General features: G+C 33.1%; 3 protein-coding genes across 6 annotated transcripts; 1 reads left to right on the forward strand and 2 right to left on the reverse strand.

Moving 5' to 3' along the window:
* Positions 1–4,849: 4,849 nt before the first annotated feature.
* Positions 4,850–9,709, reverse strand: LOC129315966 (SURP and G-patch domain-containing protein 1-like protein). 2 transcript variants are annotated; one of them, XM_054960155.1, is made up of 9 exons: positions 9,489–9,709; positions 8,279–8,707; positions 7,058–7,184; positions 6,870–6,970; positions 6,457–6,615; positions 6,073–6,207; positions 5,788–5,967; positions 5,308–5,486; positions 4,850–5,218 (listed from the first exon to the last, which is right to left on the reverse strand). In XM_054960155.1, exons 2-9 carry the CDS (start codon positions 8,676–8,678, stop codon positions 5,192–5,194), a joined length of 1,308 nt encoding a protein of 435 aa, XP_054816130.1. In that variant the 5' UTR covers positions 8,679–8,707; positions 9,489–9,709; the 3' UTR covers positions 4,850–5,191. The 2 variants fall into 2 exon arrangements, with proteins under 2 accessions (XP_054816130.1, XP_054816129.1); XM_054960154.1 differs by having other exon boundaries at positions 6,864–6,970; positions 9,489–9,707.
* Positions 9,710–12,717: 3,008 nt separating this feature from the next.
* Positions 12,718–16,004, forward strand: LOC129315789 (uncharacterized). 3 transcript variants are annotated; one of them, XR_008594595.1, is made up of 8 exons: positions 12,718–12,946; positions 13,064–13,176; positions 14,244–14,333; positions 14,434–14,492; positions 14,865–14,925; positions 15,010–15,063; positions 15,282–15,499; positions 15,614–15,750. XR_008594595.1 is itself a non-coding variant. In XM_054959840.1 (7 exons), the coding sequence occupies exons 1-7, from the start codon at positions 12,787–12,789 to the stop codon at positions 15,890–15,892; spliced, it is 816 nt and encodes a 271-aa protein (XP_054815815.1). In that variant the 5' UTR covers positions 12,718–12,786; the 3' UTR covers positions 15,893–16,004. The 3 variants fall into 3 exon arrangements, 2 of the variants coding, with proteins under 2 accessions (XP_054815815.1, XP_054815816.1); XM_054959840.1 differs by lacking the exon at positions 15,282–15,499 and having other exon boundaries at positions 15,614–16,004; XM_054959841.1 differs by lacking the exon at positions 15,282–15,499 and having other exon boundaries at positions 14,244–14,312; positions 15,614–16,004.
* A 1,711-nt stretch (positions 16,005–17,715) lies between these two features.
* Positions 17,716–26,172, reverse strand: LOC129315818 (uncharacterized). The gene is given in 8 exon segments (XM_054959891.1): positions 17,716–18,216; positions 18,688–18,942; positions 19,268–19,358; positions 20,258–21,293; positions 21,296–21,832; positions 24,159–24,264; positions 24,343–24,437; positions 25,925–26,172. Coding segments are annotated over 7 exon segments (1,917 nt in total). The 5' UTR covers positions 25,940–26,172; the 3' UTR covers positions 17,716–18,216; positions 18,688–18,905.
* Between the last annotated feature and the right edge of the window lie 292 nt (positions 26,173–26,464).

The following is a 26,464-nucleotide window of genomic DNA, read 5'->3' on the forward strand; positions in this document are numbered from 1 at the left end:
TGAAGAATTTTATATTAAAATAAAAAAATACTTGGATGATTTAGTCATTACTTGTTGGGGTTGAAAGTTGCAGTCATAAATGCATTCCAATAAGTTAGGAATGGGTAAGTTGAGACCTAAACTCTTTATCTCTCCTCTTTTCTTCTCTCATTGGTGAAAAGATTGCAGTCAAATTAGGCATATTGACCTAAACCTAACTTTTATTTCGAGTTTTAAATCTAAAATTTAATGCAATAATTTATATATATTGAGCATGGGTAGATTAGTATCTCAGATTAATCAGTCTTTTTTATTATTAATTTTGATCAAATTTACTTATTTGACTCCTCCATGTAATAGTTTTATGTAAATTTCCATAAAAATATAATTCCTCATTGATAAAAAAACATTATGTGTGTGTGTATGTTTTTATATATTTTTTGTGATAAAATTTTTTCATGAACTAGGTTCCAAAAATTCATCAGTGTTAGCCAAGCCCTTTAAACTCGCATCCTTGTAAAAGAGCATGGAATTAATTCTTATTATTGAGACCAACCTTTGTTAATATAACAGTGTCTTCTTTTAGCACAATGAATAGACCTTGTTGATAATAATGATTATCTCATAGGTTTAGTAGAAAGAGTTATTTTCTCATAATGTGGTAAACCAAGATTTGAATCTTCATTAAAAAAAATGTTTACATTTAGTACCTAATTGTATTTCGAATATAATTGTTTTCAATAGGAATATACCTATGAGCAATAAAAAAAAGATTATCTCACACAGAATATTAAATTTGAAAGTAAAAAATAGTCTCTTTTAAATAAATTATCATATACAAAAATTAAAATTTGAATTCGTAACCATTTACTTAATAAGACAATGTTTGTTAAATATGGCATGAGTAGGCCAATTGCATGGCCTACAATGTTCCAGGTATAGTTAAGTTAAACTGAGTGATTAACATAAATAATGAAGCAGGAGCAATTAAACTAAACTCTGAACATTACCCCAGGAAATACTTTCTTGATTTTTTTTTTCTGCTCAACCTTTTCAAGTACCTTAGAATGAATGGATAATTCTAAACCTTTAGTTTGATTAATGACCTCAGTTGATGCTACATATTAATTAGGTACAAAATCAAACATTTAGGACGAAGCCAAAAAAAAGTTGGCTCCTTTTCACTTATTGTTTCTTCCCTTTGTTGGTTTAAAAAAACAAAATAAAGAAACGCCCAATGAGTGGCCTTAAATGAGCACTCATCTCTTTCAAAAGCCCTGGGTATATAAAAAAAAGGACTAAAAGATAAGGATAGGTTTTCCCAATGGGAAAAAAATAAACCCAAAAAATAGCCTACCATTTTAGTGATTGGATCCCTAGAATCTGTCTTTCTAATCTTAGAATCACATAAATACTTTGTTCTGAAATTCCATTGTTTGGTGGGGAATCTTCTACCTTATTTATCCGAAAAAGAAAATGGAAATACAAACTATTCTTTATTCTATCATGTGAAATATAAGCAGTATAAAATCACTTCCCCATACTTCTTCACTTTCCTTTTGGAGATGCTATCTTTATTCTTTAATAATATATTCATTGTCCAATGAACGTCCCTCCTTTGGAGAAGATAGATGTCATCAATTTTCTTTTCCTATTCAAAAAGAAAATGCAAGTTTTATCATCCTCATACAAGTCCATGTCAAAATCAAACTCTATCTAACATCGGTAAGGTTAACATAACATTTTGATAAAAAAAAATTAAGATTTTAAATTGAATTAAAAGATATTTTCCCTCCTTAACTATCGCATGAGCATCTAGTATTATAAATTTGTTTTATGCTGCAATGTCTCTCTTTAATATTTAAAAACAATACAATTTCATCCTTATTGTTACATAGGTTAAGTTTGATCATTAATTGACTTAAAAAATTAAAAAGAAAATCTTAAAAATTACATTAAAGGACATTATAAAAAAATTTATATTAGTAAGTCTCCCAAATTACAAATAAATTTCAAAAAGAATGTAACTTCTTACTCATATAAAAAAACCAAAATATCATTTTGACAAGCTACTTTGATAAAAAAAAATATGTTATTTTTTGATTGATTTCAGTTATTGTTGTCAACAATAGTGATTTGATGATAATCTAGTAGCCTGTCAAAGTGGCATTTTGGCCTTTTATATGGTAAGACATATCTCTTGATATTTATTTATAATTTAAGGGGACTTCATTAGTATTAATTTTCTCATAGGACGCTTATTTGTATATTTTTTAGTCTTTTTTAAAAATAATTTTTTAATCATTTTTGGAATAAATTTATACTCAAAGTTAACTTTGTTAACGGTAGGATAATATTTTACTATTTTAATTAATTGTTGGAGGGGGAATCTTTGGGCATTAAAAGATTTAAGATACCAAGCATTTTTTTTAGTGAATAATTGAAGGACAAAAATACCCTAAATTAAACTCTTTTAAATTCAGTGATCTATATAGTTATGTACTTCTTTTCAAATTAACTTAACTCTATCCAAAGTGAGACTTATTAATTGTCACGTTAACTCACATTGGACTCCAATACACTTGATAGCCACGGGGAGAGGAAAAAATGAACTGAAACCCCAAATGGGTCATCTGGCATCTGAGGAAACACGTATTGCTAAAATGGCTCTGCAAATATTGGAAGCTGAGGTGGTGCAACGGTGGAGCACAGGATCTCATTCCCACTAAGGAATAAAGGATTCTCATTTGATTTGAAACTTCACATTAATGGGATTGTTGTGTCACTGCTTAGACATTTTTGGATTCAGTTTGTCCTCTTTTAGTGGAGTTTCGAATCAGAATTGGTCACAAGACGCACAATCTCAAGAATCTTCACAAAAAAAGAGAACACTTTTTGTTAAATATTAGACATATCACTACACGCATGCATGTGTGTGCAAGCTAGTGTGGCATGTTCTCCAACATTTATACAGATATGTGCAACAATCATTCAATCATTACAAAATTTCTTTAGGAAGCTAGTGGCTCATAAATAGTAGGAAAAATTATAATTAAAGACCTTGACAAACTAATAATATCGATTGAGGATCACAAAATTGTGAAATTAAATTTAAGAACCATGGCCTTTTTTTGTAGTTTAAAAAATAATCTTCTAACTGAAACACCTCTCTTTGAAATACACAATTACATAGTGTGGAAAATCTTTTAGTGGAAAGACTTTTTTTAACTGTAATAAAAGACCATGGTCCTTAAATTTAATTTCACAATTTTGAGGTCCTCAATCGTTATTACTTACCTACTTAGGTACCTAAGTATGACTTTCCCTAAATAGTTTGGTTGATTTGATAAATAATAGCTTGCATTTAGAAATGTTTTTTTATTAGTAATTATAATTTATCGCATCAGTAGGTCTCTCGCTTGTGCGATCACATGAACAAACATTTAGAAAATACATGCATATCACATAAGTCAACAATTTAGAATGCTTCTGTGCAATACACGAGTTAGCATTCTATGTAGACATAACCAAGCTTTGATACCATGTGTTAAGGCATAAAAGAGAAGATAAAGCAAGAAGATATTCTGAAACTGGTAAAAATATATTGTCAAGGCCTTAAGCATGCTTTTGACCCACCTGATAATCCCATATACCATGATCTATCAAATCTTAATAGTATATATGTGTATTTATGTATGTATATAGAATACTGGTTTAAATGATGTGTTGCTTCTTACAAGTGGGATAAAACAGAAGATTATATTTAAATAGGATTGGCTATTGGATTTGTTGGCTGCCTATGAATGAAGTGATTCTTATGGATGTATTACTGTCTCCCATTACTCAAACTGAAAAGTACTCAGAGAGAGAGAGCTAATTGGACCTTCTTTTGCTATATATAATGAGTATTTTTTTTTTATCATATTATTTTTGTTATGTTAGGCGCATATTACTGGTTTTGTTATTACTGGTCGTTTTCTTCAAGCTACTTGTACAACTTTTTGGTCAGCCTTTTGGTAAGTGTTTAGTAGAAGAATAGAACTACTTGCTGAATTTGATAATGTCTGCCCTGAGTGAAGAGGATATGCTTTATGATGAAGCAATATTCTCTCCTTTTCTAAATAAAAGTTTTAGTTGATAAGAACAGGATTCATAATTTTACAGTGACACAATACTCACTCTTTTTCCCAAAGAAAGTTCTTTGTTATAGTTGGAGTCTATCATCTTTATCAACAAAACAAATGGCTTAGATCTTTCAAATTCACAAAATAGGCATGGAAAATGGTTTTTTTTTTTTTTTCGGGATAACGGACTCATAAATTCACTTTTACTCTGGATGCATTCTCCACGTTCATTTTGCGAATTAGGAGTGCCTCCCTTGAGAATAAATTGTTAAAAGAACAAAGACAAAAAAGGCATGGTGCCCATAATGTGTCAGTTGAAACTCAAAGCCTTCTAATCATTAACATCGTGAGTGAACAGTGTCCACTTTAAAAGTAGTAATGATAAAACAACTAAAGCTAACATAAGTCTAGAAACTTTCAGTCACTCGGGCACGTGATTGGATGTTAGAACCTCAACCCCTATCTCCATTGCTCTCAGCACTTCAGGAGAATGTGCTGTCAGTAAAGCCGCCTCCTTATACTTACTTAAAAAAAGTAGTGATGGTGAATGGAAAATAAATCCGAGCATTCACAAATTAATGAATAATAGCTCACGAGATTTTACTTCCTCCATATGCTTATAATAAACTTACAATTGTGAAAATTTAGCAGCTCCGAAATTGTAAACCTTTAAATTTCATAAATGGCTCAATCTAGGTTAAGCCATTTATGAAATAGACAAAATAGCCTTTTGGAACGCAATCATGTAAAATACACCAATACTCCATTTTGCTTTGGATAATATTCGCCTAATACATTTACTTGTTTATTAACTAAGAAACACGCTTAATTATCGACATGAAACACAGCCAAATCCCTTCTCCATAAATAGCATGCAAATGTACCACAAGACAAATAAAAGATTAAATAAAAATTCTAACACAGTTCTTTCTTTGCTGAAGGGTAATTATAATAAAAGAGAACAATTTCACCTAGACGAATAAAAAATTAAGGGGCAAAAAATCGCCCTGCAGGTGGAAGCACACCACAGAATGACCAACACACCGTCGTCCAACACAAGATTAACATTTATGCTTCATCCAGGAAGTTCAGTAATAAGCCTTGCGGGGATTGTTCTGCCAATACAGAAACAAGAAAACCACATCACACTATGGGACCCAAGTCTAAGACATTGCACAGAAAAGAATGGAATAGCCATATGTACCAGAGGATTGGGTCTGTGACGATAACCGAGCATCATCCTCTTTTTGTACTGCTCGTATATGTCATCTTCAGGAGTCACCTCGCCAGGGTTGTTAGCACCAACCCCCAAGTTGTTCATCTTAACATTACCTGCCATGATGGGATCTGAAATACCACTCCTAGAGCTGCCCAGACCCTCACCTGGAATTTTGATGATAATAGTTAGCAAAAGAAATAATCAACTTCATAAAACTACTTTCACAGAACGCAGAGACATAAAAATTGACCTCTATGAAAACACAACCGGATGGCAGATTCATATAACTCACTAGTTTACCTCCTATGTCATACTCACTAAAGCACAAATAAGCATATTGTTTTGGGGGGGGGGGGGAATGTCTTAATACAACCGCTAGAGCTTGAGCCACAACTAATTGAGCACGTTTGAATGAAATGAACTCAAGTGACTGAAAGAAAAGAGAATAGGAAAAGCAAAAAACACCTTCTTTCCACCCCATTTTTGACAAAAGCTTGTGGCCCACATTATCAGCCTGAATTTTAGCCTTCTCTGCAGCCTCCTTGGCAGCTTTCTGTGCTGCTGCATCATTACAGGTAGCCAAGAACTTCTCTAGTTCATCCTGGGGAATGTAATCGCCCATGTGATGACCTTTTTTTGAAGAAGCTGTGCCACCCAAAGGGCAGCAATTAGAAGAATATTCCATAGAAAGCAAAAGAATGCAATAGGAACTGTTTTTGAATGGTATGCAACTCAAGGAAAAAGACAAACCTTGAAGAGATGCAGGAGGGGGCATCTCATCTTTAGATTGCTTAGGTCTTTTCATCTTCTCTTCCTGTGCAGCTTTCTTCATGTAGAACTCCATTAATGCTAAAGAATCAGCATTTGATGATCCACTAGTTTCATCTAAAAGTGATATATACATGACAAACATCAAGAGGATTGCACACCAAGCACATGGGAAGAGTTTAAAATACTGAAAAGATCCCACATGTCCTCAAATCTTTGATTTATTTAGACCAATTACGACACAAACAAATTTAGTTATTTCTGTCTACTTCATATTCAAATTCGTCAAATTGACTGATAAACATATATCAAAAAGGTAAAAAAATGTTAACAGACCAAGAACAATTAAACTGATACAGTTCTTACCAGCACTTCCAACTGACACTGCTTGACCTGAAGATCCATAAACTCCAGGATCTTCAGAACTTTCATACAAAGCAGATGCTGGAATTTGGTAAGTTGAATGCTGCTGAGATGATCTCCGAGGAACATTGGTTGGTCTAGAAGATGAGGAGCTTGTACCCCCTGCATATAAAAATGTTTCCCATGCTTCACAGTGAGGTAAGAAAACAAAATTTCCAAGAATTAAGAGAGAACAAGAGCCATATGTTTTCTCAATACTGTGTCAAATAAATATGGTATTTGCATCAGTCGCAGTGTTTTATGCCCTTAGCGATTCCAAATCCCTAGCTTCTACCCACTATCCATTCTTCAAACATTAGCCAAGTCCTTCAAAATTTGATTTGGAAAAGAAAATCTATTCAGATACAAACCATTACGTGATGTCTGTGATTCCCGGGTATGCAATAGAGCCTTTTCCTCCTGGGCTAGTAGATATTCATAATATTTGTAGTCATCACATTTCTCGTCAAATAAAAACCTATAAAAATGTGTTTACATAAAATGAAAATTTATAGATCAAAAGAAAAAGAGCAGTTGAATATGGTCAAGGTTCGCAAAAGCTTACTTGAAAGGTGTATCCCCAGGATTTTTTTGACGTGTAACATCCTCAAATTGCCTTCCATTTTTAGCCACAAAACTTGCTAGTTTCTCAGCAACTTTCTTTACTGCAGGATCACTTGGGGAAGGAGGTGCTGCATAGCACTTACAAAACTCATTAATACCGAGAGCATGAACAAGAGAATGCAAATTACCCTTGTACCAGGCGTGCCAATAGACCATTCTCGATAGGAACTTGAGGAATAAGCTGCATTCATCAGACAAATATCCAAGATATTTTATTTTCTTTGCTACAAAGTTTCAATGAGCAAAGTTCGCATACACCGAGATACCTCTTCAATAATGAAACTCTGTTCCATATGGAGGACAACTCTATTTTCAGGACGAGAAAGTAAAGGAGCAAAATATCACAATGTCAACTGTATGCCTAAACTAGCTGAGAAGGAATGAGATATTTTAATCTTGTTTTACCTAAATATCTCAAGGCAAGTTCCAAACATACTGCACCATTATACCCAAGTTCACATCCTTCTTATTCCCTTTGCATAACTATTATAAAAATGGCAAGTTCCTCATAAAGTGTTTTAGCCTTAAATCTTCCTTCCTCAAGTAGAAAAATATGTTGTGCTTAAGACATTTTCATCAATGATAAAAAGGCTCTATGATGTTCATCATACGATAATTTTAGAAGACATTGTGTTGGAAATATTTAAAAAATTTAATCTTCCATGATGGACGTCAAATCCATAACCAACACTGAAATATTGACTGTCATAGATCTCATTCAAACTCCTTAATTCTTATAAACATCTTCCAATAGTGCAGAATATCAGAATTCATTGCTCAAATGTCACCTACGAGGCAAAGGCAACTACATGAAAGATAGTTCCTTAAAGATATATTGAAAACATAAAATGCATCCTCATTCATGAGCCAGATACCAGCAGTAGATAATAAAATCCACAAAAGGAAAAAAGGACAAAAAGATTCTGAGAACAAATTAAAAATGGAAGTAGAGGAAGAGAATCAGAAGCCAGCTCAATATCATGGCACAGACAGGATGGATCCTCTTAAGTGCTTCAATGCATGAAGAATATTAATCAGTAAAGGTCAGGATAGAAATAGTTAAAAAAAAAGAATTACTTTGAGTACCCTAACTCAGCAGTTGCAAGACTTACTAACTACAAGGCCATTATACAAGGAAAAAGATTGTGAGAGATGTAATTACCATCATCAGATTGTCTTGATGACCGCTCAATGCCATCTTCATGCCCCACCTTTTGTCGTTTTGGAGTCGCATCACTTGAAACATTTCTATTATCCGTTTCTTCATCTTCATCTGCACTTAACTTAACAGGTGGAGGCACTAGCTTTGACTTTTGTTTTAAACTGAATGCAAGTTTACCACCGGAAACAGCCTGGAATGTTTTCTGTGTATTAGCCTTCAAGTCTGCAGAGGCCTTTTTGCTAAGGGAAAGATTAGGAGTCAAAGAGCCTGGCACAATTTTAATAGGTTTAGAATCCTCTAATGTTTCATTTTTCTTCTCCTGCTCTTGTTGAAGTTGCTTGAATCTCTCCATGAATGAACCATCATTAACAAAAAGGCTTGGAGGCACTCTATCATCCATCAGCAAACAGCCAATAATGCAGCAAAACACTGTTTGACAATCAAGTTTAGAATGCTCGTTACACAATGCAAGTAATCCTGAGTATGACTGTTTATTTTCAGAAATGAAACATTTTTTATGATCGAATACCAAACAGAAACCATCATTCATTAACACCTTGGATTAACAACATATACAACATAACAACAATGCTTACATCGTAACATAAATGATCAAGAAAAATAGTGCTCAACAGAAACTGAATTATAGCATAAATAACAACAGATGCTAAAGAATGATATCATGGCACCAATTCCTCTTAATCAGACCGGCTAATAAAACAAAGAAAGCACTGTTTGAATTCAAAAGGCTTTAGTTCTAAAGATGTTAAGTAGTCTACACATTCAATTGCTCAGTGATCAAAACAACCAGCATCCAGCATACGACAAAACCATCATAGACAATCTAACCTTCTGTGATGGTATAAAAAGTGACATTCTGACTCCTTAAGGTTTGCACAGCGTGATTTAATGGTTCACAATCTGTTCTAACTCCTCATCTCCCACTCTAATCTTCAAACTACTTACCGATATCAAATTCAAACATATAATTGTCCAACCAAAAAAATGCAACGACGATAAAAAGGAACAACCGAAATTAGCTAAACATTTGAGCGTCAGAAAGTACACTGAACCCAATATCCCCAATAAATCGTCTAACCACCCAAAAACAAGACAATCCATAGTGATCCGATTCTCGAAAAACGCAAGAAATCAAATCTAAAGAAAAAAGCATAAAACTTCTTGACGATAAGAGGGTAAGATACAGTACCTAACCGCCTTCTTCGTTGAACAAGATTAATCGGTAAAAGACCGGTCTCTTCCTACAACTGATGTATTGAACAATAATTCCACCTTGATCATCAACGTCGGAGACCGATTATGTAGACTTGGATCGATGGCGCGCATAGGCGGTGACGCTCCCTTGTCGGAGGAACAAGCGGGCACAGAGGGCCTATCGCACCGAACTAAAGCCGAGGCAGCTGTGGGTGAGATAATAATTGTCAAAATAAGAATTAAGTCTTTGATCCTACCATTGCTAGATATACTTAAAATTGGCCCACTGACTTTATAATTTCACGCTAAAGTCCCCCCCCTCCCCCCCAATTTGACTGGCTTGTTCTGTGCCGCTGTGCGTTGGTTTATTGTATTTAACGGTCAAGATTTAAGGGCTGGCCCGCGAGCACAAGCAGGGCATACTTCGCAAAATATTATTATTATTTCCTTTCTTTGCCAGCATTTCGCAAAATATTAATCATTGAGGATTATAGAAATTAAAAATATTAAGATGTAGTTATTTAGAATTAAAATTCCTTTGATTAAAATGCTTGTTTTTGTCAGCACCAAATTAAACTCATTATCATGCAACTAACCAATATTATTTATAGTGGAACATATTATAACTAAAACTATTAATTAAAGTCAGTGTGGTTCTAAAAAGCAAGGGTTTAAATGAGATGATCCTTTTAAGTTTAATTATATCTTAGGGCACCATTTTGCATAGTTGAACTCTGATTCTCAGAGTTGAAGGGCTAGGCTTGAGCTTTGAGGGCCTTAACCCTATATTTTTTTATTTTTAAATTAAAAATTTTAAAAAAATTATTACACATAATATTAAATCTAAAAAAAATAATTTAAATCAATTTACGTGACAACAACAAGTTTAAGTCTAATAAAAAAATAGAAACATCCTAAAATCAATACCTATAACAATTAGATTTTGCAAATTTCGTCAACTAAGTCTTAATAATTTTTATTATTATCAATATTAATATAATTTGATACTTTTCCTTATTGAGCCTTATAAGTGGTTAGGGTTTTCTCTTAGTGTAGTGTTTTTTATATTAAATTTTAATATATATATATATATATATATGAGCTTCAAAAGGGTTAGTCTTTTTATTTTCAGATTTAAAAGGGCTAATCTTTTTAAATCAAATTTATTATTTTACACTTTAAAGTAATGGCCCAATTTTAAATTTTTAGGCTTAAAGGGCTAGGCCAATAAGGTCGACCCTAATTGACTACTTTAATTATAACCACTTAAATTAAATATAAGATCTTGAATTTAAATTTATGTAAACATAAAAAATGTCTCTAAAAAAAACTATGCTTAGCTAATTTTGTCAATGCTCAAATTTAGTGCTAATAGTATTGGAAATATTATATTGTTACTTAGTATTAATTTTCAAGGTATTGAAAATTAAATTGATCATCAAACCAATCTAAATAGTGATTCAATCAGAGATCGAATCAAAATCAAATCTTTCATAATTAAAATAATAAAATTTAATTAAAATATATAAAAATATATTTATTTAATCATGAAAAATATTTAATTAAAAAATCATTAATGTTGAAGATATTAATAAAATAAAAAAATCTAATGAACTAAAAGATAGGAAAAATATGTATAGGTACCAAAATATACTAACAAAGTTAAGGAAAAGCAGGATTGGGTATTAGTAATATTAAAATAAAAATAAAAAAAATAAAGAAGTAGTGTAGGTCTCTAAAAAAAATGCAAGACGTGCATCAGTTGGCAATATGAAAAGTCAATCATAACAGATTCCCATAGCCATCAATGCTATATTTTTGAAAAAGTAGAATTAACTTTATTTTTCATATTTTGAATTGAGAAAAAAAGGGAGAGAACATCAAAAATAAGGAGCAACTCAACTGCAAAGAAGTTTGATGGTAAAGAAATTCAATAATGAGAAGCAACTGATAGTGAGGTGTTCAACTTCAACAAGTTCGATAATGAGAAGAGATGGAGCCTCAAAGTTAAGGAATCTAAAGAAGCAAAGACCAAATTCCAAGCTTCAAATTTAGTCATTTATGCCTCTACTTCTCTCCCTTTTTAAAAACAGCCAAAAAAATGTTAACTTAGCCAATCCATTCAATCCATCAAGTTATTTCGAGTTAGCATCAGGTTAGCCTAGTTAGATCGAGTTAGTCCCATAATAATTGAACAAAAAACCAAATTAAAAGGGAGGCTAATTTGTCAGTTCATCTAATGAACTAGCCTATTTAATTTAGTTTTTCGTCTCATGTTTATTTCTAGCTTTTTTTATAATTTGGCTTTGATTTTTTGTCTGTACTTTTTTTAAAAAATTGACACTCAACTTTAATTTTTTATTTATCTTTTTTTATCCTTAGTTTTAGGTTTTTCCCCTTCCTTTGAAAGTTCTTAATGGTCATGGCAGTAGGCTTTTATCTTTACCGGTTATTTTACTCAGCTTCCGTCTTTTCAAGGCTTTATTATTGCCTTTTATTTCCCAAAAAAAAAAGAAAAAGAAAATTTAAGATTGATTATTGATTAAGTAGTCACAACATTTTTCATTATGATAACCCTCTTACTGAAATAAATGCTTGTAGGTTAATTTGGAGAACTTTTCTATTATGTATAAATATATTGAGAATGGTGTGAGCTAATACCCACTTTCTATAAGACAATTTAAAAAATATTTTTTATTTTAAAATATAAGATAATTAAAAAATAAAATTTTATTAATATTTTTTAATATTATCTTTAAGTGAAAAAGAAAATTAAAATGATATTTATATAAAGATATTTTTAAAAATTTATAAATTTATTTTAAAAAATTAAGTTTGCAACATCTTTGAGTTTTATTAACAGAAAAATTATATTCAAATCCTATAAAAAGAAGTTTATTATTGAAAGATCAAATTCTATGTTTTAACAAATTAACTAAGACATTAATAATTAAATAATGATTATTTATAATTTGTTATTATAAGTTCTCATTTTTTTATAAATTATAAATGATCATTGCTCAATTTTCAATATCTTCAATTAAGTTTTTCATGCACAAAATTTAAACTTTGAGAGTATTTTATAAAATTTTTGTAACCTCTCGATAATAATTTTTTTTGGTAGAGCTAAATGTAATTTTTTTTTTGAACAAAGTAATTTTTTCTTTATTAACATCACTAATTTTATATTAAAATAAAAAAGGTTGGAGGCTGTCAAAAAGAAATCAAAGCTCAGACTAGTGCAAGAGCAGAACGCAATGGAGGCTTAACGGATAGAGCTCGGACTCTCAGTAATGGATTCCACTGGTCTCAAATCTCTGAATATAGCAACCCCTTTCCATTTTTCACCAAGACCTTCTCGTCTCTCTTGTCCCTTCAACATAGTTCCCTTCAAGCACACTCTTCGTCTATCTCTTCCCTCTCTCCGCCTCTCTTCTCCCATTTGCTATCTCAGTAATCACCCATATCTCTCTACGAACCTTCTCTAAATACAGATTTCTGGTTAATTTCTCTTCGTGAGTTTAATTATGTGATATGAGTCGGTGTGTGTAACGTTCTTGTTGCTTACAGATGGAGCAGCTGAGATAAACAGTCAAGGTACTTTGCCTCAGGGGGTTGGCGAGGCAGTGGTGGGAGGGGCATCTCATTCCAAGGTTCTTCAGGTTGTGCTGGTGTCTCCTCAGGTACATTTTCAATCCAAGTCTAGGTTGTTAGTTTCTCTTAGCTATTTGTAAATTTTCCTTTCTGTTACTTCTCTTAGCTATTTGTAAATTTTCCTTTCGGTTGCTTTTCTTTGTTTTATATTGTGCTTGCACATGCTTCAGATCATCCAAATTCCTGGGTCAGTCAAAAGCAGATCGTCCATACTAGGGCTATTGGGAAGAAAATTCCTTATCATCGAGCATTCTAGCTCCTGAAATTTGCAAGATTGGGTTTTGAACATGTTAGAATGCACCTAACCACGCAATTCGGATTTCCTCTATTTCAGATTTGATAATAGACATCATCAATTTTCATGGTTGATCCATGCTTCTGACGGAGACTTAGTAGTATGAGATACTAAGTCACACATTATGCAGTATTTGATGCTCAATGAGATATTTAAGTAGGTTGGTTCTCTCATTTTGATAGTTAGCTTTTGGAGTAGGGTTCCCAATCCCATTTAGGTACCCATCATCTTCATTCTGGATTAATTACTGACACAACAATGAGTTTTATGTAGAGTCAATCTGATTGGAAATGATTGTGCATTTCAAATTTATTAAACAATAATGTTTATACCACCAGGACGACACAGAAGTTTGGATCTATTAATCCATTTTATTTAGCTTTGATTAAAACATTTTAAATTGGTAAAAAATAATTTGAGATGATTTGGACATATATAAAGAAAACTATAGGAGACACCTATGAAGAGAGTGGAACAGATAATTTTAAGTCCTGTCAAGAGGCATAGAGGAAGGCTAAAGAGAACACTTTTGAAAGTTATTGATTGAGGCCTCTTAGTTTACAATATTTCTAAAAACTTGATGAATGATAGAGTATAATTGCATCATACAATCTATATAGCCAGCCCCCACCTAATGGGATAATGTTATTGTTGTTGATTAAAAAATCTCTACTGTACTGCATTATATCTGGTATCATTTAGATCACTTAGAGACTTGTAATGTTTCCATGTTTTGTTCTTCGGGTTGCAGACAACCTCAATTTCTAAAGGTGGCTCTGAGATTTATATTGTTCTTGGCAGATACCAGGAAACACTGGATGTATTGCTAGAACTTGTGCAGCCTCCGCTGTTGGACTACATTTAGTTGGGGTAGGCATTGCCTTTCTAAATGTAATCTCTTTTACGATCAAATCTATGCTTGTATTCCATTTTTGTGCTTTATTGCAAAAATTTGCCAGTTGATCATGGTAGTACTTCCCTATCTTTTCAGCCATTGGGATTTCAAGTGGATGATACAAAGCTGAAGCGTGCTGGACTGGATTACTGGCCGTATCCATGGGCATATGTTTATAGTTTTCTGTTTCTCCTAGAATATTCTTTCAGCCATGGACATTTTCCACTCAAACACCAGGTCTCAAGTTCAAGTACTTGTAAATGCAGAAAACATTTTTGAGATAACTATCTCCAATTAAACTCGATAATACTTGAATCTTATCCAATAATATTGATATATAGTTATAAGTTTCCAGAATATGGAGGGCCCCCTTCTTGAAATTTTGTTTTGACATGATTGGATACATTGTTATTCATATTTAGCACATCACTTGTTTGTTTCTAACATCAACATGATGGCATCATTGCTTTGTGACTATGCAATAATCACATCACTTGTTTGTTTTTCAACTTAATGCATGTTTGCAGATATGTGGTTGTTAAAGTTCATGATTCTTGGGAAGATTTCCGTGATTATTTCAGGCAACGGGTAATTATCATTCCCAAAGATAAATACCAGAAAGATTCATCATGCTCTTTCTTTGACTCCACAATTCACCATTGTTTGGAACAGGATGGTGAAAAGCGATTACTAGCATTTACTAAAAGGGGAACAAAAGTTCATTCTGTGAGTGTCTTTTATGTTGAATGTCTTACTCCTTTCAATGATAGCATCTTTCTCTAATGCATTTTTGCCCTAGCTAATTGATAAGCGTATCATTTCTGAATTCTCCCAGCTCCCAAGGTTTCGTCCTTAACGCTATCTATGATCCCCCCCCCTTTTAAATGAATGTTTATTCAAAAGACAGATTTCTGTTTTACTTCTATTTTCTTATTTGATATCAGAAAAAGGAGCATAAACTTATAAACATTTGATTGATGGATGACTCTTTTCAACTATTTCCTGCCTTGCTGGGAGAAAAAAAATTGATTGAAACAAGATCTTGAGATGACTCTCATGTGATCAGTTCACCTTTGGTGTGGTTTCTGAGTTCTCTCCTTCCCTCTCTTCCTTTCTTCTTGGTTTGGAGAACCAAGTGTTGGGAAGAAAGAGAACAAAGAAGGTTACTTATTCTGCTTAAAATGATTATATATTTTTTACCTACAAAACCATGCAGTCATGGAAATTGACTATAAGCCAACAATAATTTTGGTTTGGCTTCTTTTTTTCTTTGCAGGAGTTTTCCTACAGAAAAGGAGACTACCTTTTATTTGGTTCTGAAACTAGTGGCTTGCCATCTGAAGCCCTGCTAGACTGCACCTCTGAACCGTTTGGTGGCGGGATGATCCGGATCCCTATGGTAGAAACCTATGTCAGATGTTTGAATCTTTCTGTAAGTGTTGGAATAGCATTATATGAAGCTTCCAGACAACTAAACTATGAGCACCTTCAAGTGCCTTCTTTAAGTTGTATTGACACTGAACAGGCATTTCTTACAGAGGATATATTTGCTTGATTACATATGTTGTAGTCCATATTTGTTCTAACTTGACACAGATATAACATTCTTTATACAACTGTGCTCTGTTAAGCATGATTATGCTAAATTTTAAGTTTCCTTAGAGTAATTTGATCTCAATCTTAAGGAAAAGTTGTACAAGTAATTTTACTTTTTAGCTTACTATCCAATAATTTAAGTTACTTCTACCCCTCCCATTTTAATGAAAAAAAAAATTTTGAGCTTTTTCATAAGGACTTTTGCGTTTGAAAGATGTCCAAAATGTGATGACAAATGATCCAGGATGATCACTTTTGGGAGATACAAGCTTAGAGTCCTTCCTATAAGAGATCAAGGGCCCATTTGTTTTAACTTATTTTATCCAAAAATTACTTTTTATCAAAAAGTATATTTTGTAAATTTTTATTATGTTTGTTTGAACTTTTAAAAATAATTACAATAAAAAAGGCAAATTTTATTATTATTTTAAGAAGTTATTTTGAGTAACTTTTAAAAATAATCTAATGTAATAGATGAAAAAAAATGTTTTGAAGAGATAAGATATGGAAAAATATCATAAAATTTTAGAAAAATATAATAATAAATTATTTTTATAAAATAAAAAGTAAAAAAGATGTCATAAAATTTAAAAATAATTAATTAATAATCACATTTTTATTATTCTAACTAAACACAATAATATCTGTTTTTTTAAATTTCTACAAAATAATTTTTTTGTAAAATATTTAAACTATCTAAAAAATCAGTTTTTTTTTTTAATTTTAAACAAATGGAACTTAAGCGTCTTGTAAGTTTGGTCCAAAAATATAGTTATAAACCCGGGGGTTCCTGCTAAACAATCCACTTTTCAAACCCTAGATCACTCCTAGTGCCTTTTTATTTGATATAAATAAATAAATTGTTAATGACGTTATATTCCATTTGAAAAAAGATATTTTACCTTAAATTTTGAAGAGTCTAATGAATAAAGTTTGGAACTAAAAATAACTTAATTACTACCAGCAATTTTTTGATTAATTATGCATTATAAAATTAAATAACCACCTTGTATGTATAGCAGTCTGTGTTCGTTTTGGTTTTGGTGCTATCAAGTCAATTAAAATTAATCACTAGAATGCAAAGTTTGTTCTACTACACTCCTAAACTTTTGAGTCAAAATTTTAATAAAGTTCAATGAATAAATTCTCCCGAGCAAACTTATTTGATAACTGAATCAATTGTTGAAACAATAGATTAATGGAATAGAATTCTATTCACCTTATCATCAATCAAGCACAAATCATTTCATCCAAACCCCAGGGTTTAAAATTTCATCACTAAAAGTAACATCACAATAATAAAGCCAGGGGTACTCATGATGAAGAATACAAGGACTGCCCCAAGAAAAAATTCCACCGATTATTGCTACTGTTTCTCCTCATAAGAATTCGGAGATTCCCCCCCCCCCCAAGTTCAGCTCTTAGCCCTGCCTGTCATTTAAAAAATGAACAAAAGGAAGAAAAAAATCCACTGACAACAACAATCTTCCAAACAAGCACCTCAGAATCTCTGATGATGCGCCAACATTTCAAAAAGCTCTTCTCAGTGTTGACTGCAGCAACCTACCTCTATAGCGTTTCAACACTATCACAAAGGTTACAAGGATTTGGATTCCCCAAGTGTCAAAATAAGTCAAATGCTCAGGCGCTGGGTACTAGAGATGGAAAAGTTAATTCCAAAAAATATAACTTCTAGTTCCTAAGCCCTAAACTCACTAAATTAATTATCAATTTCATTCTTAAACTTTGACTCAAAAGGGAAAAAAAATTAAGGAATTATAGTTATTTCAAGTCAATAAGCTATAAAAATTGAACTGTTTTGAGTCAAGAAACTATAAAGACTACACTGTTCCAAGTTAAAGGTGAATGATTAAATTGATAATTGAGGAAAAATTCAAGGACTAAAAGTTATATTTAAAATATTTTAACTTTATAACAGCATTTGAGCACTGCCTGGATTTAGCCACCATAGGGAATCCAAGTCTGAGGTTACTTGCCCGGGATTACACTTTTTCTTTGCAGAAGTGCTCATGATTATGCCAAAACACACAAACATAGCACTTGGCTCGGCCGAAATCATGTCCTATCACCTCAAGGGCACTTGGATCGCAAGAGTTTGTTTCATCAACTTGATGGGAACGCATCCCCGTGTGACTTTACGAGGGAAATCATGTAACTTCCTGTTTCTATCACCATCTTTCCTGCCAAATACTGGTCGCGTGTAAATGTACTAAAATCTCTGCTTTCTGATCCAAAATGCCTCTCCATCTCCTGCATCAACTCCTGATAAAAATGCATAAATCCAGCGTCAGAAATCTCATAATATGGACTAACATATAAGATTTAGAGTTGGGGAGTAAAAATATTTCACATGATGGCGACTAGTAAGTGTCCTAACTAGACAACCACGGTTTAGGTCAAATGAAACTAAAGAGTAGCTGAACTATTATAACGCCAATACGTTGAAAGGGCAGGCATTGAACTTACTAAGTGATGATCGAAACTATCTCAGTATTCTGCTTTTACTTTCTTACATAGGGAAATCCAATCTCCAACGTCATATATCAAATACATTATTAATTATATCAAATGCTTGTCTTTGGTGGGGGAAAAAAAACACACAAATAGAAGGGGGAAAAGGTACAATTCATTAAAATATGCAACAACATTTTAAGTTACAAACAGCTTGGCCACAGAATCACACACGTAGGCAAATGATACATTTAGTAAAAAAAATCCATCATATAAACATACCGTAGTTTTTTCTTTGCTGGACTTGACTTTCAAAGTGATTATCATAGTATTTTGCAACTGATCAAGATCCCCTTACATGGAAATTCCTTAGGGATGAGCAAGGCAAAGAGCGAGCTTGCTAAAACCTCACCACTTGATGAGGCTAATACATAGCTGAAAGTATTTCAAAACGCCGTTCCCCTGTTGACCCCCTTATAATCTGGGACTGAAGAACATTATCATGAGTCAATCAATATCTTCAGTCTTTCCATGGCACTGTAATTGGCAATGGACAACATACTTGAGATTTTCAGCCAAAAACAAACAAACAAAGAAAGACGGTGAAAGAACGGAGATTTAAAAGCTTCACTTTTTTACAGTTGAATTTTATAAATCAACAAATATCTATATTGTGAAAATTCTTATCAAAGAATGTAATAAGTTGAATTTGAATCGGAATTGCCCTCCACAAGTTGCAAAGAGATAGAAATTTTCAAGCAAGAATCAACAGGAAACACAAATCCACACCATTTACAGATAATCCTATAATTAGACCAGCATAGATGAATCTACTAGGGGAAAGAAGCAAAGTCAAAATTACCTATCTGAAAAGGAAGGGACCAGCTCTTTTACTATACGAACAATAGCTGAATTTCTGGCGTCTTTTTCAGATGATGATGACTGTTCTGCTGCTAGTGCATGAAATTGAACATTAGAAACCATGTTAACCATATGAATACAAGTATTGCAGTCAGACGTGTGTTCAGAGTAAGAAACTCAAACAATAACCACTAAGATGTTTGTTTGAAGTATGTAACTTGCTAAATCTACATTTTAATTTTACACCAACGCAATGTTATCATCATGGAACTTAAGATATAACTGATACGTATTGATATGCATAGACATAAAATAACAATTTTCTTCAATCCTATTTAAATGAGCATAGACAATTGAGACTTGCAGCAATAAGAATTAGTCTTACTTCCTTAAATAACTTTTTATAGGAAAAGTTTCTAACAAAATCCACCATTGGGTTAAAAGTTCTAATCATAAATAATCATGCATAAGTTTACATCAATCCATCATTTGTCTTGTACTCCATTAATAGGTCATAAGATAATTGTAAAGTATACTTCTAAATTAGAAAAAACATTACTTTATTACATACAAATGGTCAACTAATTTTACAAACGTCAATTGTTATACAAGAACAAGATACTACTTTAAATCCTCTGTTGAATCACAGAATATTACTCCCTATGATAAAATATTGATTGCTGTAGATGTTGTGTGTGTGTGTGTGTGTGTGTATAAAATACATATAATCTTGACATTACATACTACCTTGTCAAAGGTCACTTTATGCAGTAAAAACAGGAACCCGTGGACTGACAATTACAATTTACTTGTGCAGAAAGGAGTTACATATCCAAAACAATTATGACATAAACCAAAATTTCAAATACAATGACATGCAATAGCAGTATGTAAATACTGAGTAGTGAGTAGGGAATATTCAAGATTTATGATAAAATATTTCAGTCTTTTATAACAGGCAAAATGGTAGAAAATCAGAAACTGATAATACCTTTCGCATCTTTAGTATCATTATCACCTCTCAAGTATAAACTCTGACTCGCATTTAGATTCAGGCCTTCAAATTTAGCAAACTCCCACAACACACGACCTATAAGTTTATGAGTAAGCAGACTTGTCTCATCACAAGCATCTTGAATGGTAAGGTATTGGTTCTCTCTCATGTTCTTTGTTGGCTCCGGTTCTGCTGCCTCACATGAAAAATTTGTTGCTACGTTTCCCGGATCCATCCCAGCATTACATTCAATCAAATTATGTCTTTTAACAAAATTTTCACCTAACACTCTCTCAGGTGAAACTGTTGAAGAATTGCAATTTCTCTCGCCAGCCATAGAGGAAGCTGGATTGAAACCAAAGGGTACAAACTGCCCAATACTTTCTGATTTGTATTTTGAATCCATTGAATCACAGTTGCCATTTATGACGTGTCTATTTTCCCCTACTGGACAATCATCATAGTCATCTTCACTTTCTTCTAATTGTTCCACATATGCATCAGCAAAATCTTCCTCAAACCCATAGTCAGGCAACAAATCCAAAACAATTTGTTTTGTCTGAGCACTGACACTTAATATGCAATCAACCTCTTCTTCAATTTTCTCCTTCTTCTCCTGTAACAATTGAAGAGGTTTAACACCCGAAGTCCCGTTAATGAAATCTAAGATCTTAAATAGACTCTTTGGTATTCTCTCCACATCATCACACTCGAAAAGAAATTCAGTCAACAATTCTGTAAAAGCTGGCCGTAGTATCTTATTTGATACTTTAGCCTTTGGTTCTAAAAGGATCTGCAAATTTCTCAGCTCTTGTATTCCCACTTCTTTTTCAACTAACCATATAGCTTTCATAATATCATTCTGCAAGGACTTTACTCCAGATGAGAATTGGTAAAATTCCTCTGAAAATATACCATTACGATGTGTCACAAGTTTAAGTGATAAGTCAGCTACCGCCATTGCTCTGGCTAAGGGCTCTTGTAGTTCATCTCCTTCATCAAGCTGAGAAAGCATTTCATAATCATATTCCTCACTACTTCACCCACCAATTTTCTTTGTCTCCATCCCTTTCTGCTAGTCCGTAACTGAGGCATGGTTGCTTTCACTCCCCTAAGCTTTCTTCGCATTGCCATCAGGGTTTGATGGGGAAAGTGATTTAAGCCATCCAATACCTTTTTTATGGCACAATGTTTATATTGGGATCTTGAAGCAGATAAGGGTTTGCAATTATGTCGAAAATGCTGTTGATTATTGATAAGTCCAAAAAGCTGTTTGAAAATTTCCAGTTGGGAACAATTATGGTTTTGGTTGCCAAGAGCATTTGAAAGAAAACTCTTGACAATCTTCTTCAATTTGCAACGAGTTTTCTCAAACTTGACTGAACCACCAGTAATTATCATGGCAAGAAGATATAGGCCTTTGGTGGTCATCATATCCAGGCATGATATCATCCTCTTAATGATGGCTATGTCAACAGATAACATCTCATCCTGAATAACATTAAATTCTCGTTCAATATGGCATTCCCCAAAGATACCTTCAACATAAGTTCTTGCTGATTCATAAAATATCTGAAATAGTTGTTAGAATCCCATTAGAAAATATTTTTGGATTATAAAGCATATATAACATAGTCATAAAGAAGTAAACCTCTTAATTCAGAAACTCAGCCAGTGAAAGATTGGTTATAGTAAAGAACAAGAGAAAGGTTTCCAAGTTTATCTATCGGAAATTAGCAAGAAATTTCTAAATAGCTTTGAAGTTTTGAAGCCTGCTTCTATTCAAAACAGTTGCACATGTATACAATAAGAATGTTTACAGGTTTAACAAAGAACACAGATTTACTCCAAAAGGACAGAATTAATCCAAATCAAGAAGCAAAGAAAAAAAATACCATACTAGTAATTATAAATATATGAACATATGAATTCATGCTACCATATTTTTAAGCTTTCTCAATTTGAGTACCTTATAAATATTATTTTAATAGATCAATTGAAAATAATGAAGGAAGAAATAGAAGGCTCTCAGGAAAGACAAATTGTATAATCTCATAACGAATACAAAACCAAAGCAAATCTACAAAAGCACAAAGTAACCTTGATAACCATTAAGAAATATTGAACAGGTGAAGAAAACATTCAATGGAAAGAAAATATCGTCAATTTTAAGAATTTCATTACATATCTTTACATACCAGAAACGTCAGTGATCTTTGCTAGTTACTACACAACAGAAGAATAATTATTATAGTGTCCGTGCAGTTTGAAGCATCACATTGTGTCTTCCTGTCTGATATGACTGGTGGTAACAAACATAGGGCCTATTTGGTTACTAGAAAAGATGAGAACAGAATGGATTAAAAAAAATAAAGGGAAAAGATAATAAGCAAAATGTGAAGGGAAGATAAGTCAACCATGTTTATAAGAGGGAAGGGTAATTTAGTTCATGAGTAGAGTCGGGAATAAGGGCCAGGCCTAGAGTGCCGCCCATTTAAGCCCATTTTTATAAGAGTTTGGGCTTGAAAAAAATAACATTTTTTAAGGAAATCAAGCTTTCAAGCCTGGCCCTAGTAAGCCCTGAAAAAACAGCATCTGCCTCGGGTAGCCCTTTTAAGCCTATTTTTATTTTCCCCTTAAAAAAATAAAATAGTTTTAATCTTTAAATTGAATTTAAACTTTAAAATATATGTTTATACTTTAAATTTTAAAATTAGAATTTCTATTATTTATTTTTAATTTTTAAACATTATAATTTGTATTTTTTAAAAATATATGAAATATTATAATTAAAAATTTTAATTTTTTAAAATTTTAAAAAATAAAAAAATATTAATAAGGGCTTACGAGCCTAGCCCTAAGCCTTTATATAAGGGCCGGGTTTTAAAAAATGAGGCATTTTAAGGAAATTGGGCCCTTAAGGGTCGGGCCCATAAGGGCCGGGCCCGCCCGTTTCCCAACTCTATTCATGAGGTTAAGAATCATGATTCATGAAGTTTGTGGAGGATGTGATAATTCCCACATTTATGGTATGTAATATTGGATTTTATCATGCTACCATGAGAGGAGGGCGTTTCAATTCATTTTTTTTAATTTTTTTAATCAATTCTATTTCCATTCTTTTTAGCAATCAAATGTGCCCATATCTTTACTTTCAATCAGCCCATGTTATGTAGATAGCAGAGAAGTTTGTGAAGGGGTAAATCCATATGCATCGGTTATTGACACTAGAACTAGTGAAAGAATGAAAATGCTATGCTACAAGAATATCTACTATTTATGGATAAACCATCAAACTTCAAGACAGCCTATAGAAGGAGAATATCTCAGTAAACTAGAAGGTAGAGTGTGTGGGAACAAATATCCACTTCCTTTCTGAGGTAAAAACTTCAATAACTTCATATGAAGAATTCATTCAAGCTAAAGAATGTATAGGCCTCAATTGAAAGTTTATATATCAAACTATCTAGGGATTTAAATAACGCTGAGAACTTCTACCAACTAAAAGACTAAATATGTGACAGCTATCAGCACACCCCCAAGGATTAAGAGAGTAAATTTAACTGACACTAAAAGTAATTATTTACAATTTTCTATAACATGTCAACATGTCACGTTCCCCACATGATAAAAAGCCAAACCACCTGCATAGCTGGAGGTGTTACACTGCTCATACACCAGCAATCCACCAAAAATTCAAACGAAGAACATGATGCATTACAATGCAAATTTTATAACGCAGTTATAATATATCGTTAATTCCAGGCATTATTTAGAACATGCTTTTTGTTCAGGTATATTCTTTAGAACATACTTTGATGGAGCATACTATTGGCTTGTGTAAAGTAAAGCGGAATCAATGGAATATGTAGGTGGCAGAGAATAAGGAAATATTTACATCATCTTCCCTAAGCAAGGACTCATGCAAAAACCTATCTTTTAAAAACTCAGACTTCTTGAAGCGCTTTTGATCAGATTTTGTAGCAGCAATGCCCAACAACCACCTACACCGGATCAAATTACTAGTCAGAGTGAGAAGGGGATAATTAGCATTAAAACAAATTAAGGAAAGAAAGAAATACCTTTTCTTAAGTTGAATATGTTTCTCATCATGCTTGATTTCGGACACAATTAATCCAGCATCTGATCGATGAACCACATTTTTAAAAAGAGAGGCCTGGATATCAAATCCATTCACAACGTTAGAAATAGGTGACCCCACAGTAGAATAGCAGCTCACCATCGTTATATCTACTGCACAGCTCCTTTAAAATATTGCCCACAAAAATTTCAATACTAAGCAACAGTAAATTCAGAGCCCAGGGGGAAAAGATTTTGGGTCGTGTCACACACCAGAATCTGGATCTGTGACTGGCATACGTACAAAGACAAATATCATATCATAACACAATTATAATATATCATTAATTCCAGGCATTATTTAGAACATGCCTGTGACTGGCACAGGTACAAAGACAAATCTCATATCATAACCCTAAAAGGATTGCTAGATTTATATTTCATTACACCATTGAACTCAACTACTACTACATTCAATGGAAGAATACAAACCAAATTAAATGCCAAATCCATACTGAGTGACTTCAATTTCTTAATTGAATCACTTGAAATTTTCTACAGCAATTTTGGCTGGTGTCCACTAAAAATAGAACGTCGAATAATTTCTGCAGCACCAACAGCAATACAATAGGGAGAGCTCTGCTTTCATTTACTATCATCTGATGTATCCTATACTAGGGTGGGGAATCCTGCTTGTGACTCTGAGCTACAACTAAAATAGCAAAACCATACAATAAAAAGGAATAAAACTTGCCATGCAAAATAATGCAGGCTTACCTATGAAAGAAACTACTCATTGGATTAAAGAAAAACTCGAAGCCCAACTTACTACAGCGCTTTTGACATAGTAAAGGTACTTCAATGGATGTTTCCAAAAATCAAAAACCTCATCAAATGTGTCTTTAACATTGATTCATTTACTTAACTAGAGCAAGTGCCAGTAAAAAAAAATGGAAGCCATGGACAACTCTCATGCATAAACATGTCATGTAATAACATCAAAGACTGGTCAATCTGATGCAAGTGATCAAGGATTGTCACGCACCAAGCATTTCACCCTATTTCTGACAGCAAAAAAAGTAGGCTTCTATATTAACATTAAACAGCATTCACCGTAGTCAACCAGACTTAGTTTTCATTCAAGACTCACATCACTTTAGTAAACTCAGTTGAAGATAAAAATAATTTAATATCTAAACTAGCATTTAGCATCATATTGGGAATCTAACAAGATTCAAATAAGGATACCACTTTGACACTTTCAAGTAAATAAGGAGAATGAATGTCATACGATTAAAACCAAGAAAAAATTACAATTATAAATGACTAGGCATATAATTAAATTGAGTTTCTCCTTTAAGCAATTTGACAAGCACTTGGCGTACACATCAGACAATACTACAGAACACACAAGCATTCAAGTCCTCGAAAAACATATTCATGCTAAGAGTCAAATCCACCACACTCGAGACCAATCATCTGCTATAGTGTCTACCCTCGCTCAACCCACATATTATCATCCAACAAAGAAACATACAACAAAAATCACCTTCCTTCAATTATGAGAAAGGACTCAGGGCTTACCTTCTCTAGTTCCATGGGAGAAAAGAGAGAACGAGCTGCTCCGAAAAAAATGTTCAGAGGAGCGAGAAAAACTCGTTCACAGGAACTTAGACCGCCTACACGCTCACGAGTAAATAATGATGGCGAATCACTTTATTGACAAAGAGAGCAACATACAAAAAGATTGGCGCACAGAAAAAGTTTCCCATTGCTTCTGTTTCTATGCGTATGGAGCCACCTTCATCTCAAGGCTTGCCGCGCGTGGAAGAGGATAGCCGGAGGCTAGAGGAGGTGACCTGTGGCACCTACGCCGACGGCGGTTTTATTTCAATACAGATGCCTGCCTTCTTGTCGCCGACGTCAATCTGATAGCTCCGGCAACGAGTTTGACTGTGCTAGTTTTTACGAGTGGGTGGCGGGAGGAGTGAAGGTAAAGGAATAGTATAGTGGAGAGTGACTGGTGATTGAAGTCGGCGTCGTTTTAAATGAATGAATTAGGGCAAATGTTTGCGCTGGTCATCCGGACCTGGTTGCTGGTTAGCATACTAATTTTGAAGAAAA

This window comes from Prosopis cineraria, unplaced genomic scaffold, assembly GCF_029017545.1.
Source record: "Prosopis cineraria cultivar Desert tree isolate PC_DT_omini unplaced genomic scaffold, ASM2901754v1 PC7, whole genome shotgun sequence".
Taxonomy (NCBI): domain Eukaryota; kingdom Viridiplantae; phylum Streptophyta; class Magnoliopsida; order Fabales; family Fabaceae; genus Prosopis; species Prosopis cineraria.